Source organism: Somniosus microcephalus, chromosome 27, assembly GCF_052327205.1.
Source record: "Somniosus microcephalus isolate GS21.2 chromosome 27, FLI_Smic_1.0, whole genome shotgun sequence".
Classification (NCBI taxonomy): Eukaryota; Metazoa; Chordata; class Chondrichthyes; order Squaliformes; family Somniosidae; genus Somniosus; species Somniosus microcephalus.
Genome location: NC_141013.1, coordinates 20,509,652 through 20,527,126, shown reverse-complemented (window position 1 = coordinate 20,527,126; position 17,475 = coordinate 20,509,652). Strand labels below are relative to the sequence as shown.

General features: G+C 46.3%; 1 protein-coding gene across 2 annotated transcripts in view; it reads left to right on the top strand.

The window, feature by feature from the left end:
- The window catches only part of gnb5b (guanine nucleotide binding protein (G protein), beta 5b), a 102,082-nt gene that overhangs the window by 51,096 nt on the left and 33,511 nt on the right, over positions 1-17,475 (top strand). For both annotated transcript variants that reach the window (XM_085968651.1, XM_085968652.1), the window contains exons 6-7: positions 1,860-1,936; positions 7,033-7,165. In XM_085968651.1, the coding sequence (XP_085824777.1) occupies positions 1,860-1,936; positions 7,033-7,165 (210 nt within the window). The remainder of the gene's footprint in view (positions 1-1,859; positions 1,937-7,032; positions 7,166-17,475) is intronic.

Genomic DNA, 17,475 nt, shown 5'->3' with positions numbered 1-17,475 from the left:
ACACACACACCTCACACACACTCCTCACACACACACCTCACACACACACCTCACACACACACCTCACACACACACACCTCACACACACTCCTCACACACACACACCTCACACACACTCCTCACACACACAAACCTCACACACACACCTCACACACACACACCTCACACACACACACCTCACACACACACCTCACACACACACACCTCACACACACACCTCACACACACACCTCACACACACACACCTCACACACACACCTCACACACACACACCTCACACACACACCTCACACACCACCCTCACACACACACACCTCACACACACACACCTCACACACACACCTCACACACACCTCACACACACACACCTCACACACACACACCTCACACACACACACCTCACACACACACACCTCACACACACTCACACCTCACACACACACACCGCCCTCACACACACACACACACACACACACACACACACACACCTCACACACACACACACACACCTCACACACACACCTCACACACCACCCTCACACACACACCTCACACACCACCCTCACACACACACACCTCACACACACACCTCACACACACCTCACACACACACACCTCACACACACACCACCCTCACACACACCTCACACACACACACCTCACACACACACACCTCACACACACACACCTCACACACACTCACACCTCACACACACACACCGCCCTCACACACACACACACACACACCTCACACACACACACCTCACACACACTCACACCTCACACACACACCCCACCCTCACACACTCACACCTCACACACACACACCTCACACACACTCACACCTCACACACACACCCCACCCTCACACACTCACACCTCACACACACACACCTCACACACACTCACACCTCATACACACACACACACCTCACACACACACACACACCTCACATGCACACGCAGCTCGCACGCGCGCGCACACACTCACACTCGGACACACGCACACACCTTACACACACACCGCACGCACACACCTCTCACACATACCTCACACACCGCATGCACACACACCTCACACACACACCTCATATGCACACGCAGCGCGCACATGCCACACATGTGCGCGCACACACTCACACCCTCACACACATGCGTCACGCACACGTCACACACGCGCATGCATCACGCCGCATCACACATGCATCACACGCATGCACGCCTCACATCATATGCATTCACCACACACGCATCACACACACCTCTCAGACGCACACACACTGCGTGTGTAGACATGCACCACACACACAAACACACTTCACGCACATACACCTAGTAATGCACTTATTTGTGTGCATTTTGAAAGATGTACAAATGGACTTTCAGTAGAACACAAGCAGTCAGCACAATTGTCCTTTAAACAAAACTTTTCTGAAACGAGTCTGGTTCGGAAGAATGTATTTGAGCAATACAGCAGGTTAGCACCTGGTGCCGAGCAGTTTGTATGTTATTTAGGCTGAGATCGGGACCTGTGTCTGGGCTCAGCACTCGCATTCATTGCACTGCTGCTTCACAAAGTGACTCTGTTCACACTGAAGGCAGGCTCAAGAAGCCGGAGTGTAAAGCTCGCTGCTGTCGCACTGACTGCATGTTATCCTTAAATACTGTCTCCCTTGAATTGATGCTTCTACTTCCAGCTTTCAGTGTAAATTCAAGTTTAAAGTCAACCAAAAATCCTGGGCCCGCAGCACATTCCAAGATTCCTTTCTTCTCCTTGTGGAATTCGGGGTTTGAGGTTCATTTTGACCAATCCTGATTTGTGTTGGTTGGTTGACTGATTAGTATCTGTGCATTTGCAGGAACACGCTGTGACCATGCCCTGTACCTGGGTGATGGCTTGTGCCTATGCCCCATCAGGCTGTGCTATTGCATGTGGGTGAGTACAATTATATTGGGTGGTAATTCTTATATGCTTTATTTCCATTTTCCTCTCACAATGGGCAGCTAGCCCACACCCAGTTCTCTGGCAGTACTTCCAGGTAAAAGTCTACCAGGAGTTCGGAAAAAGCAGCTAGCGTGACTTCCCTCCTCCCTGCTTTCTTTCCCTTTTCTTGTCCTGCTCAGTACTTTCTAAGAAGTCCCAGATAAGACCAGTTAGTTAAAGAACATGGGTACACCCGAGTCATAGATTCATAGAGTTATACAGCACAGAAAGAGGCACTTCGGCCTATCGTGTCTGTGCCGGCCATCAAGCCCTGTCTATTCTAATCCCATTTTCCAGCACTTGGTCCGTAGCCTTGTACGCTATGGCGTTTCAAGTGCTCATCTAAATGCTTCTTGAATGTTGTGAGGGTTCCTGCCTCTACCACCCTTTCAGGCAGTGAGTTCCAGATTCCAACCACCCTCTGGGTGAAAAAGTTTTTCCTCAAATCCCCTCTAAACCTCCTGCCCCTTACCTTGAAACTATGCCCCCTAGTTATTGACCCCTCTACTAAGGGGAAAAGTTCCTTTCTATCTACCCTATCTATGCACCTCATAATTTTGTACACCTCAATCAGGTCCCCCCTCAGCCTTCTCTGCTCTAAGGAAAACAACCCCAGCCTGTCCAGTCTCTCTTCATAGCTGAAGCGCTCCAGCCCAGGTAGCATCCTGGTGAATCTCCTCTGCACCCTCTCCAATGCAATCACATCCTTCCTATAGTGTGGCGACCAGAACTGCACACAGTGTCCCAGCTGTGGCCTAACTAGCGTTTTGTACAGCTCCATCATAACCTCCCTGCTCTTATATTCTATGCCTCGGCTAATGAAGGCAAGTATCCCATATGCCTTTTTAACCACCTTATCTACCTGTCCTGCTGCCTTCAGGGATCTATGTACAGGCACACCAAGGTCCCTCTGATCCTCTGTCCTTCCTAGAGTATAGACCGTGTGCCTGATTTTAATTCCAGGAGAGAAGCATTTACTCACTTTTTAGTCGCTGGCAACGGCAGCAAAGGCTTCTTCGGATCGCCAGCGTTGGGAAAAAGAAAGAAAGACTTGCATTTCTATTAGCACCTTTCACGACCTCAGGATGTCCCAAAGCGCTTTACAGCCAATGAAGTACTGTTGTAATGTAGGAAACACGGCAGCCAATTTCCACACAGCAAGCTCCCACAAACAGCAATGTGATAATGACCAGATAATCTGTTTTTGTTATGTTGATTGAGGGATAAATATTGGCCAGGACACTTGGGAGAACTCCCCTGCTCGTCTTTGAAATAGTGCCATGGAATCTTTTACATCCACCTGAGAGCGCAGACAGGGCCTCAATTTAACATCTCATTCAAAAGACGGCACCTCCGACAGTGCAGCACTCCCTCAGCACTGCACTGGAGTGTCAGCCTAGATTTTAGTGCTCAAGTCTCTGGAGTGGGACTTGAACCCACAACCTTCTGACCCCCAAAGTAAGGGTGCTACCCACTGAGCCACAGGAGGAACGAAGGAGATAAGGGTTTGTCCCTCCTGGTGCCTGTATGCAGCAGCCTTGTGAGCCACTCACCTCGTGGTGCTGCAGTCAGGAGTCGGTCCTGAATTGGATCGGTTAATTTCTCTGTACGCAGGCAATCTCTGCGGTTCGTTACCATTGCAGCATCTGGTGCACCTTGCAGTAAGGCCACTTCTGTAACAGCCACGAAATAACGTGCAACATTTGAATGCAGAATGCACATAAATGAAGTGTTGAAAATAAATATTTTCTGGAGGATGGCGGGTGCCCCAAACCCCTTCCAGATGCAGAGCAAATCCACTTCTAAAGGCGCCACTGCACCATGGGGAAACAGCACAGTGCTCCATGCTGCAGGACACTGGTATCTCCGCACTGTAACACAATAGTGACCAAGCTTCTTCCCTCTGTGGTCGCCACTTCATGACTTTGTTTCTGGTGAGACGCCTCTCACAGTAAAGGATTTGGCCAAGAGACTGATAAAGCTCAGTGGAAACGCCCCCACATAGTCCTGCATGTTTGTATGGATTGTGTCCCCTGAATGTTAACGCTGGAGCTGCTGAAAGCCTGGTGTGTAGGGAGGGTAACCTCAGCAAGGCTGCGCGCTCGGAGCAGAGCCGTGCCAGATGGGAGCGCAGACTGGAGGAAAGGTTATAACAATGGAGGTAAAATCCATCTTGGGCGGCAATGCAAAACGGACGGTAGTGAATCAGCAGCCCATTTTACACTCCGCCTGATTTTCCTTTCCATTGGCAGTGTAACACGGCCGGCCGATTCTCAGTCGTCCATTTTGTGCTGCTGCCCAAGATGGATATCATCCCCATTAAGCCCCAGTTCTCCGATCTGTGTTCCCATCTAGTGAGGCTCCACACTAGCAACCTTGGTGTCATGTTTGACCCTGAGATGAGCTTCGTCCAACATATCCACGCCATCACCAAGACCGCCTACTTCCACCTCCGTCGCCGCCCCTGCTATAGTAATCTAGGATGTTATGATTAAGCAGCTCATCTGCTGCTGAAACCCTCATCCATGCCTTTGTTACCTCTGGACTTGACTATTCCAACGCACTCCTGGCTGGCCTCCCATCTTCTACCCTCCGTAAGCTTGAGGTCATCCAAAACACTGCTGCCCGTGTCCTAACTTGCACCAAGTCCCGTTCACACATCACTCCTGTGCTCGCTGACCTACATTGGTTCCTGCTTGAACAACGCCTCGATTTTAAAATTCTCATCCTTGTTTTCAAATCCCTCCGTGGCCTCGCCCCTCCCTATCTCTGTAATCTCCTCCAGCCCTACAACCCTCCGAGATCTCTGTGCTCCTCCAATTCTGGCCTCTTGAGCATCCCTGATTATAATCGCTCCACCATTGGCGGCCGTGTCTTCAGCTGCCAAGGCCTTAAGCTGTGGAACTCCCTCCCTAAACCTCGCCAGCTTTCTACCTCTCTCTCCTCCTTTAAGACGCTCCTTAAAACCGACCTCTTTGACAAAGCTTTTGGTCACCTGCCCTAATATCTACTTATGTTAACGCTCCTGTGAAGCGCCTTTTTACTACGTTAAAGGAGCTATATAAATGCAAGTAGTAGTTGTTACTATAGGAGTGCAGCGTCACTGAATTTACCTGACAGTGTGTATTTACAAAGATCTTGAAAAGGATGAGCGAGCAAGAAGTAAAGTTTTTAAATAATCACTTCTGTACGGGGTGTTTTTATTGACTTTAAGTCAGTAAATATTCCACAGGGCCTCTGGGGGTATGCCAAGGCCTGAAGATATTGGTGGTGTTATAATAGCAGGTGTAGCCAGTGCTGATTACCCGAGCACGGTGGCATAGTGGTTAGCACTGTTGCCTCACAGCGCCAGGGACCCGGGTTCCAATCCGGCCTCGGGCGACTGTCTGTGTGGAGTTTGCACATTCTCCCTGTGTTTGCGTGGGTTTCCTCTGGGTGCTCCGGTTTCCTCCCACAGTCCAAAGATGTGCGGGTTAGGTTGATTGACCATGATAAAAAAAATTGGCCCTTAGTGTTAGGGGGGATTAAATACATGGGGATAGGGCTTGGGTGGGACAGCTGTCGGTGTAGGGACCGGGTGCTAGGGTTTGGATGATCAGCCATGATCTAGTTGAATGGCGGAGCAGGCTCGAATGGCCTACTCCTATCTTCTATGTTTCTTTCACCTTGTACCTCCTGCATTAATTTAAATATTTTTTGCATGAATGCTGGCACCTTAATGTGGGTGTGGGTGCACAATGTTTGAGAACACAAGCACGCAACATGCAGCCAGCCAGGAAATCACTGGTAGAAGGAATCCGGCAAGAAACATGGCTAAGCTCTGCTCACTCAATTTTCCAATTCTGCTGATCAGAAAATCGATCCTTTTTCTTAACTTATCTGCTCTCTGCTTTATTCAGGCCTCCATGGCCACTTAGCAACAAAAGCTAAGAAAATGGGTGCCCTCTACCCAAGCTCCCCCCACTGCAGCTCTTAAGATGGCTGCTGGGAGGTGTCTGAATTCAGTCTGGTGATGACACGTACTCTGGTATTCTATACTTTGTGTGAAGAACTGCCTTTGGTTCACTTGAGTGCTGCCCAACAATGGTGCCGCTCAGACTGTCAGTTCAGCAAGTCGCAGCCTAAGACCATGGGGGCTCGTCAACCCTTCTGGTTCACTTGAGTTCATCCAGTGCGTGTGAGGCCTGAGCCAATTGAAAACCCAGGCCTCATTTAAAAGCTGCCAAGTGGGTGCCCCACTAGAGTCGCCGGTTGTGGGAGGGTGGAAAATCGGCCAGCTCCCATGCCGGGTCTGGGAGGGGTGCAATCCCGTGGAGAGGCCTTGAGCGGCCTGTAGCAGGATGGAGGCTTTTTTTGGAGGGGGGTGGGTACAAGGACTTTCCCAGGCCATTTTGTCAGCGGCCTCCAGTGGTACCTTCAAGAGCCTCTGGCTAGGCCGCTCAACACTTGAGTGTGAATTGTGCAGGGCACTCACTGAATTCTAGGTCGTTGTATATACTAATGCCACCAGCAACTTGATTGAGACTGACACACACAGCATGGCGTGCTATGGCGTGGGTTCACTTTTGTTCTTGCGTGATCTTTTCAGCTAGGTTCCTTATAGCTGCTGAGAGAGGAGAGTTTCATCCCTCCTGTCGTGTCGGAAATTGAGTCCCAGGCTTCAAGAATGAATGTCCAGCCCCCTCCATCACCCAATGCCCAGGGGGTCACTGGTATGAAAACAAACCTAAGTAATTATCATTACCTTGGAAGGTACTAGTATTCAAGTCAGATCTGCTGTTATGAGAAAACTGGTGCACAGCAGAAATAAGTCTGAAATCAGCTGGATTGGCTGAATGTCCTTTTCTCATTCCATCTAAAAGGATATGGGGAAAAGGCAGGGGAATGGGATTAGAGGAGAAAGCTTCAGTGAAAGAGCAAGCACCGGCATGGGTCTAATGGGCTGAATGGCCTCAGTCTGTGTTGTCATTTCGGTGATCCTAGAGAACGTTAAGGAGTCTTTGCACTATTGTGTTCAGTAATCCTGGGCAACTCTTTAACTTTTCCAGTGGTTTGGACAACAAGTGCTCCGTGTACCCTCTAACCTTTGATAAAAACGAGAGCATGGCAGCAAAGAAGAAGTCCGTTGCGATGCACACAAACTACCTGTCTGCCTGCAGCTTCACTAATTCTGATATGCAGGTAAGGCTATGAGGTACAGCATTTTCATTTTTAACAATGATCATAGAGTCTGCTGAACACAATCCCGTGCGGCTTACAGGCCTCCCACCTCCAGCAATGAGGGGAAAGTCATCAGAACATAAAAGCCAAGGTTATGAAAAGGATATTGGGCCCATTGAGGTCCATCCTTCTAATGTTCTGGCTTTCCCATTGTAGGATTCACCCTCTTTTGGAACATCTTAACATTTCTGCCTCTTGGACGATTGTTTCGAACTGTTTGCACACTGAGTGAGGAAGTCCTTCCTAGTTCCTGTTTTAAAAGAATTTTTCACTCATTTAAATTAGGCCCTGCTTTCCCCTGGTTTGTTTTGAAGAAATATCCTCTTCGTACCATTTAATTGAATATCTTGCATAATTCATTGAGGTCCCTGCTTAACCCCTCTTCTGAACGACAGAGCTTAATTTTCTCTCGTCATCCTCTGAGCTCATCCCCATTACACTCGGGATCGGTCCTACTGCTCTTCTCTGCAACCCTTGTGTTGACCAGAATTAAACTCAGTACTGAGGAATGGATCTGCCCAATGCCTCAGCATAACCCCAATTTGTTCCTGATAATTCAAAGCCACTTCATTTTGAATTACTGAATAATTCATATTTGGAATTGCACTAAACAATAACTCTAGTGTTGTTTTCCTCCAATTAATTAATTTGAATCTTTAGTGCAAAAAATGACTTTGAAATATCAGAAGCAGAGTGGAACTCTACTCTTCTCCACTATACATCACTGCAGTCTGTTTGCTTTTTCTAATAGCTTCCCAACATTGTCTAAACATTGAAAGTGATAGGTCACCCATTGCTGTCAGGCTTCTTTCTAAGTCTCCTCCTGCCAGTTCAGGTCCGATTGTTGGCCCAGAATCTGCGGCGTGCCCTGTTAGTTAGACTTTTTCTCTCGCTGTTCAGCTCGAAAAGATTTTGCCCGGCAAGTTGCTAGAAGTGCGAGCTGATAACAACGCATTGGTGAACAATGGGACCAACAGTCTATCTCCCTAACCAACGAGATTTAAGGATTGAGAAAGAAACAGAGGAGCGATGTAGAAGGAAATCGGGTGAATTAGGTACAGAGAGGGAAATAAAGATTGGATTAAGAGAGAGAGAAAGAGAGACAGAAAGGAAAAGTAAGAAAAAATTTAAAATGTAAAAAATCTCTACCAACAATTTACTACCTGTAGGAATGAGACTCCACATTTTCAATTGTTCCCTTTCTGGGCTGGAGAGGTTGAGTAGCATTGCAGGAGCATAAATCTCCTCATTAAAAGGGTACTTGCGCTGTTAAGTACTAGCCCTAACTTTCTGCAGCGAGTTTAGTTGGCAACTAAGGTGCAAATACAGCAATTTCTTGAAACTAACGGGGAAGCTGAGGGTGCGCTGCCGTTTTCGCGAGGCTAACAGCGCAGCAGCACAAATTGTCCAGTAACTTGTGGCGATTTGCAATTCTTGGGATTTCTCTTCCTTGCCACAAGTTGCTGGATGATTTACACATTAATAATGGCGAGCGCCATTAAACTCGCTGTTATTTTAGTAGCAAAACTGGGGCCATTCTGTACTAATGACACTTATTTGCCTGTGAAAGCTTTAAACGATGGCTTGATGTTCGGTAGTGGGGTCATGGTCCAGGGGGAGGTAGGAGGAGGTGTCGGAGAGTTGGCGTTCAGCCTCCGCACGGTAGAGGTCGGTTCGCCAAACAACAACAGCGCCACCCTTGTCAGCCGGTTTAATGACAATGTTGGGGTTGGATCTGAGAGAATGGAGTGCTGCAAGTTCAGAGGGAGGTAGGTTGACACTTATTTGTCTGACCAGTTGCATAGCCTATCTAAGTCATTCTGTAAGTCTTGCTCTGCTGTCTCTGTTCCTACTGCTCTCCCTCGTTTGGTGTCATCACTAAATTGCCAGGTTTAGTTTTGATACCTCGGTCATTAACGTGGATTGGAAAGGAAGGAGCCCTCGCACTGATCACTGAAAGATCACACTCAGCATCGGCCCCCCCTCCCAATCTGACATTGCTGTTCTCTGAATACTTTCTGCTTCCTATTTAGTAACCAACTTACAAGCCCTTTAAAAAATCAGATAAACTGTACCTGTTATAAATCTCATCATCAAGAAACTACTTATGACATAACACTGGACGGCCAGCTGGTGGCGCCGTCCAAGGAGTATAAATACTCGGGCGTGGCCCCAGCTTGCCCAGGGACATTTTGTAAGACAAGGAGCTAGTGAAGTACAACTAGACTTCCATGTTCTGAAACAAGTTGATTAAAGCCTTGCTTTATGCTCAAACCAAGTGTGTAGTGAGTTTTATTACGTCAGTACCATCATCTATCGATCTGATCTTTAACTTATCTCAATTGGTTTCTCAGGCAGAATCTTCCCCATTGAAACCCCCGCCAGCTATTTCTTACTAAATGATTATAATACAATCCAGACCACCCCGAAGAATAGTCGCCATTACCTTGTTTACCTGTTATGGCTGTGAGGCTAACGGGTCTGTATTTTACTGGTGTCGGCTTTGTCACCGTTTCTGCTTCGAGGTATCACATTAGCTTGCTTCCAGTCCTGCAGAACCTCCCCAGTGCCCAACACTTCCTGCATGACTATAGCCAGCACAGCACAGATTTCCTCCCCACACTTCCTCAGAACCTTAGGGTATATGCCATCTGGCCTAAGAAATTTGCTAGTGTTCAGTTTTTTTAACTGAAAAAAAAGACTTGCACTTATGTAACCAATTAAGTACCTTTGAAGTGTAGCCCATGTTGTAATGTAGGGAACTTGTCAAATACAAATATGCCAAATATTGTCAAATATGATGAAGGGAATGCAATGGATGTTGTCTACATGGATTTTAGGAAGGCTGGTTAACAAAATTGAGGCTGACGGAATAGGTGGGTCAGTGGCAGCTTGGATAAGGAATTGGCTTAAGGACAGAAAACAGCAAGTTGTGGTAAATGGCTGTTTTTCAGACTGGCGGATGGTAGACAGTGGTGTTCCCCAAGGGTCAGTGCTGAGGCCACTGATTTTTTTGATATATATAAATGACCTGAATATTGGAATACAAAGTAGAATTTCTAAATTTGCCGATGACATCAAACTTGGGGGGTGGCAAACAGTGAGGATGATACCAATCGACTGGCTAGCAGAATGGGCAGACAAGTGGCAGATGGAATTTAATACAGAGAAGTGTGAGGCGATGCATTTTGGCAGCAGGAACAGGGAGAGGCAATATACACTTAATGGCACAGTTTTAAAGAGTGTGCAGGGACAGAGGGACCTGGGAGTTAATGTGCATAGGTCCCCGAAGGTGGCAGGACATATTGAGAGAGTCGTTAGCAAAGCATATGGGAACTTGGGCTTCATAAATAGAGGTATTGAATACAAAAGTAGAGAAGTTATGCTGAACCTTTATAAAGCGCTGGTTAGGCCACAACTGGAGTATTGTTCTGGTCACCACACTTTAGGAAGGATGTGAAGGCCCTTGAGAGGGTGCAGAGGAGATTTACCAGAATGGTTCCGGGGATGGGGGAGCTTAGCTACAAGGACAGGTTGGAGAAGCTGGATTTGTTTTCATGAGAGCAAAGGAGGGTGATTTGATAGAGGTGTAAAAGATTATGACGGGTTTGGATAGGCTAGACGGGGAAAGGCTGTTCCCACTAGTTGATGGTACAAGGACTAGGGGGACACAGATTTAAGGTTTTGGGCAAGAGATACAGGGGGGACGTGAGGAAAAACTTTTTTATGCAGGTGTGGACTCGCTGCTGACGGAAGTGGTGGAAGCGGAGACACTCAATGTTTTCAAGGGGAGACTGGATAGGCACTTGAGGGAAATAAACTTGCAGGGCTACGGGGAAAGAGCGGGGGAATGGGACTGACTGGATTGCTCTACAGAGAGCCGGCACGGACTCGATGGGCCGAATGGCCTCCTTCTGTGCCGTTATGACTCTATGACCTTCACCTCACTGACCTCGCTATCTGCTAGGGTATTGGGTGTAATCCACAATTGGACACTATGTTATTGTCCCTTTCCGTGAATAGTGCCAGGACAAATATTTTAACATTTTATCTTCTCCAGTTACACTATGAATGTTATCTTTTAGAATCTAACTTCCTCTTCTACCCTTTTGTTGATGTGAAACTAACAGACCAGTCTTTTTATTTTTCTCAACTTTCTCTATTGTGTTCCCGTCTAACAATTGGTTCAAGTCAACTGTTTTCAATCATTACGCTGGAAGCGATAGTACAGCAGGTCTCCAGAAAGCGTAACTGTGTGGAGCATCATACCTGCTGCTTTTACACCACGGGCAGTGCCCATCCTCGCATTGCCAGTGAGATCACCACTTCTAGCTGGCTTCACTGGCAATGTATTGATCTGAGTTTGCCCATTTTGCACTTTTGTTGCATCTGCACCCAAAAGAACACCACACCAACATCACAATTGGCCTGTAAAACTAGCTTACCTGGATTGAAACAAGGCGCGGGTGTCTTGCAGGTGCTGTGGGTCTGAGGTGGAATACTATGCAAACAGAAATATGTAAGTTAAAATGCAAGGCAGGCTTGATCAATGGTCCTGGCCAATATTTATCCCTCAATTAACGTCACTTAAAAAAAAACATTATCTGGTCATTATCACATTGCTGTATGTGGGAGCTTGCTGTGCGGAAATTGGCTGCCGCGTTACCCACATTATAACAGTGACTACACTTCAAAAAGTACTTCATTGGCTGTAAAGCGCTTTGAGACGTCCTGCGGTCGTGAAAGGCGCTATATAAATGCAAGTCTTTCTTTGAGGTGGTACCTGCAGTCAAAGACAATGGTCTCTGATTTTGATCATCTTCACCTGATTTTAGTAAGTTGTGTCTCTGAATGGCCGATTTCGAGGTTGACAGCATTGTTCAAAACTCTGAAGGGAGTAGGACAATTAGATAATTAATTATTTTTTTCCATTCTTGTGCCCTTTCTAAAAAAAAAACTTCTTCAAAAAGTGGCAATCTCTGAGGGAAAGTCATCTTTTTTCCTCTCCGAGGAATGGTGGGTGGTGTCGGGCAGGTGGAATAAAGCAGATGTCATTGACAGTTTCATTTTTTGGAATATCAGCCTACAGTTGTGCATTTGTGCAATGTAAACATAACGGCTACACTGGCATGTTTTTGAACACAACCCATTTATATTCCCAAGTCAAAATAGATTGTTTCAAGTCTACTTAGCTGAAAATGGCAAACAAAATGGAGTGCGGAGAGAGAGAGAGAGAGATGAAAGTGAAGGAGGACTGAGATCAAAGTAAAGGAGATCTGAAAAGAAAAGTGGAGAAGAAAGAGTGAGGAAAAATGGAGTAGAAAGAGAGAGAGAGATAAAAACACAAAAGTGAAGAAAGATGGTGGGAAAGAGAGTGAAGGAAGAACGTGAGAGAAACAGAATGTCGTGTGTGAGCAGGGCTTGAATATCTGTACCGTTTTCAGCTGTACAGCGGGTTATTAGAGTTTGGAATGTGTAGCCTCGAGTGGCTGTTGAAGCTGAGTCGGCCACAACATTTATGGGGCAATTAGATAAATACTTGAAGAGGAAAATATTAAAGAGTACAGGGAAAAGCAGGAAAATTTAATTTGAATAGACAGCATCGATTGGGAGCTAGCACTGGCATAATGGGCCAAATGGTCTCCTTTTTTGTAATGGAGGTTTCTGTGATTCTCTTGTCAGTTTAGTCACAATTAAGAACAAGGATTTTCCCCATCAATTATAGTCCATGGAACACTTTAGTGCATTATGGTCACTAAGGCCTGAATATTGATGATGAAGAGAAAAAAATATTCAAGATGAGATGTGACTAGTCTTAACAGAACAGTCAGTGGGGAACTGTACAGTGAAGAATTCTACTCATAAGAAAGACCTTTTAATAACCCTTGTGACTTAATCACTCATGAATTATCATCCTACTTCGCTTTATATTTTAGTTTCCCGCTGAGTATTCTATACATCCCTTCAGCTAATACATTATCTGAATGCATTATAATTTTTTTTTATCTGCATGCCCTTACTGCAGGACATAATCATTGTTTCTGCAAAAATACTAATTCAGTTTAACTCATCCTTTTGGTACACTGCAGCCTTCCTTAGGATACATTTATAGTCTTGTCCTGTGGTTACGGTTATATATTGGTGGCTCTGAAACCAGTTACCATGGCAGCGGCTAAAAGTGCAGGATGTACCCAGAGGCCTCTGCTGTGATCCACTGTGGCACCAACAGTAGGAGCCTGATTTAATCAATCCTAAGGGTTTACAAAAACCAATCTTGCTGAGCTATTATACAAATGATTTGCTGAAAAATGTTCAAAAGTGAAACACTTTTATCTAAAAAATGTGTGCTGACATGTTGTCAAAAGAATTCATATTTATTGCAGGGCCATAATCCACACACATTCTGCGTTTGGCTCTTTTGATCTATGATTAACTGTAGCGAAGGGAGAAAATAAGTTAGCGATTTTCTGCAATGGATGTTGTGTACAGTATACGGAAGTATTATATTGAGTACATAGCTTAGTTTAGAAAGCTAACGTTGCACAGTTGTAGTGAAAGAACACCTGCTTCAGGAGAATGTTGCGGGTTTACACACATTAGTGAAATTTAAGACAAAACTTGTAACTCATGAAAATCTCTTTGCTACGTTTTTTGCAGGAGACATTAAACTCAGGCCCTTCTGCCTGTTTCAGTGGTCCAGGTGGACGTTCAAGGTCCAATGGCACCACCAGAGAGTTCTCCAGTGCCCTGGCCAGCTTTCCTCCCTCACCCAACACCACCAAAAGCAGATCATCTTGTTACTCATCTCATTTTATGTTTGTGGGGTATTGCTGCACACGGATTGGCTGCTGTGTTTGTGCACATAACAACAGTCACTGCGCTGTATGGGAAGCTCTTTGTGACATTTCTGAGGCATTATATAAATTCAAGACTTTGAAGCTTGTCTTGAAGCCTGCTCTATCATTCGTCTTTATACGTTGACCATGAAATTCTAGCTCTTAATTAATAATAATGACGCACGGGGCACAGTGTTGAGGATTGCAAGGGCCAATCCCCTAACTCTGCTGAGTTCTTGATCTAAGCTGTACCACTGTGAGGAGGCACCCAACATTCAGTCAGCATCTCCATGCAATGGTGTGGAGAAAGAGTCATTGCCATCTTGCAGCTGGGGAAGGGTGCCCACTGAGCCCCACCTGCCCCCCACCCCCCTTTCAAGGATAGAAGTCTGATGAAACCCAAAAAGAAAGAACAATTGTATGTAGGTAGGCATGTTTAACCATTGAAGAGTTGGGAGGGGGGGGGGGTGGGGGGGGGAAACTCCACAGAAATTCACCTCCTTGGTTCACAGGCCTTGATCATTAATGAGTATTATTGCAAAGTTGAAAGCTCATTTCTAATATTTTGTGCACTTTTAAGTAGACAGAATAAGAAGTCCGACATGAATCAGTCATTCATGAAAGAAAGACTTATGAAATAATAATGAGCGGCCTGCGGGTGGCGCTGTCCAGGGAGAGTATAAATACTCGGGCACGGGCCCAACTTGCGCAGGACATTCTTAACAGGAACTAGTGAAGGACACAACTAGACCTCCATGTTGTAAAACAGTTGATTAAAGCTTTGTTTAATGCTTAGACCAAGTGCCTAGTAGTTTTCTTATGTCAAAGTTTATTGGAAGAAAGCAATGGAGTGGCTTAACATCAATGGATATAGAATCCTGGAAGAGATGATCTGTCTATAATGATTCATTGGATAATGCAGATTTGGTGGGAGTTTGTGCCGTTGTAGAGGCAGTGCTTCAGAGTTCACCAGCAGCCTAGTGCACGTTGCATTAGAGACCCATGTTGGTTTTTGGGAGGCCCCCCTCTATCGCCACTCCTTTGCTGGTCTTGTGTTTGGCTTTGTAGTTGCTACATCTGGAATGTTGAGTGCTGCAGGACCATCCAGATGTTTGCCCCGATCACTTCATGTTTAGTAGCAAAGGAAAAGGTGTCATGGCAAATTGCTGGCACCTGTAAAGCAACTAAGAATCATTGTCAGTAGGGGCTGAGTGGTGCAATGGGGCTGAACACTGTCCTTCCACTTCTGGGATTCGAATTCAAGCCCAGACAGGCTCCTCTCTCTGCTCGCTGTACAGGCTCAATGTCAAATGAGTTTGGGCCATCAACTCAGCTCCGCAGCATGAGAATGACATGCCAATTTCTGATTAAAAAGCACAAACGTACCTTCAGGCACAAATGATATACCGCTACGAAGGGCAAGATCAGTGAATGAATTTGTCTCACTAGATGGCACATGTGTACAGGAAATGGCAGCTATGCACCATACTGGAATATGAAGCAGTTACAAACAACTTGCATTTATACAGCACCTAGTCACATCTCTGGGGATGTCCAAAATGCATCACTTTTTTTGAAGTGCAGTGACTGTTGTTATGTGAACACGTCTGACAAACTGCACACTGTGGGTTAATCCATATTAAATTATTTCTTCTGCACAGTGGAAAGTCCCTTCCTTGGACTCTAGGGGGGAAAAATTCAGTATCTCCCCTTTTGGGGCGCCATTATCGGCAGTGCGCAAAGTTTAGCACCTGGCGCTAATTATCGCTTCCGACGGCAAACTTGGCTTTTATCGCCCCTGGATGTGATTGGAGCGCTAAATCAGGCGCTTCACACCTGTCTTAAGGCGCTAAGGCTGAGAAGCGAGGCGCTACCTCAGAGCGCTGGTGAAGCAAGGAAGGGCAAATCTAAATAAACCTGCAAAGTGCTGCTCAGTACTCAAAACTCCTTCACACAGCGTTGAATCTCTCCTGAAGTCTCTCTCTCTCTCTCTCTCAGAATGCGTGGTGCAAAAATGTCACCAACAAAAAAAGGCAGGAAGTGGTCACCTTTAAATAGTGCTCCCCAGTCCCTTTCTGACAGCAAAACGCTCCCCTCAACCCGTCGTTGCTAGCGGCAGGCGGTAAGGCAGGGGGCGCCACTCAATATCTGGTCCGGGGCGCTACCGGGGCATTGCGCACTCGACTGACGTCACGATCTGCCGGCGCAGGAGATCGTGGCGGTAGTGTTTAGCGCCACCGCAAAATGTCTAGTTAATTTCGCGAGCGGCGCAAACATCGCCGCGCCCGGGCGCTAGTTGCTTTGCGCCCCAAACCAACTGAATTTTTCCCCCTAGTAGTTTTGCCAATATATGTTAATGATTCTGATAATCCGTTGACATTTTATCCAGTTTATTAAGAATAGCTGGAAGTGGGCAATGTATGAGCGTAGCAAATGGCTTCATGAAGTTTGAAGTTTAAAAGAGCAGAGTTGTGTGAGATCCATCACTGAAATAATCAAATAGAGAGGCGCATGATGGTCGTACAATATCCTCTTGCCACCCAGTTTGTGTTTGCAAGGACATATTATTTTTAGTTTTCGAAATGTTTCTATTTTAATCCTCCTCTGCTGAAGATCTTGGGGTTTGATTCCATAAGGACCACCGTCCTTTCTCACTGAAGTGGCCTTTCATCATGTTCGCAAGCGATTTAACCATGTGGGTGACTGAGCCCAATCTCCTGGAGCTTAAGTGATTGCCTTTAGTGGGCGGGGGAACGGAGAGAAATTTTCCAGAGTTTTCCTAAATCGGTGTCAGTTTTTATCCTTTTTGTTTTGTTTCGCCTCTCAGATGATTGCGTGAGCACAGATTTTATTTCTAATCTTCAAGCTAGTTGAAAAAAATTTTTGAAAATGTTTGCAGAGGCTCCCCTGATGGTTCAGTGAGTTCATCCAGCGTGTAGCTGAGCTTTACAGACTAGGAAGATCCCGGGTACAATCCCTGGACTGTGCTGAGTCAGATGACCTCGGCTGGCTTTCTGAGGCAGGCACGGGAAATTTGTGAAGGTTCCGATCCTCATTGCTGTTCGTGTGTGTGGACGTCAAGTGAGGACAGGGTTTGCCTTGGTTGTGATGGCTCTCGTGGTGCTGACACGTGAAAAGTAGCCACCCAGGGTGCGTGGCGCACGTGGGACCCTTTCCCAGCGAGCAGTCACTTTCAGGAGAGATGGGGAGCAGGGAAAATCGGTGAGCAGAACAATGTGTCCAGCAGTGGGAATTTTGAGACAAGCTGATGCATGAATGAACTTGCCACAAACGTCTAACGAGGCACTGATGTCATAGAATCATATAGCACGAGAGGAGGCCAGTCAGCCCATCGTGCCTGTGCCGGCTCTTTGAAAGAGCGATCCAATTAGTCCCACTCCCCCGCACTTTCCATATAGCCCTGCAAATGTTTTT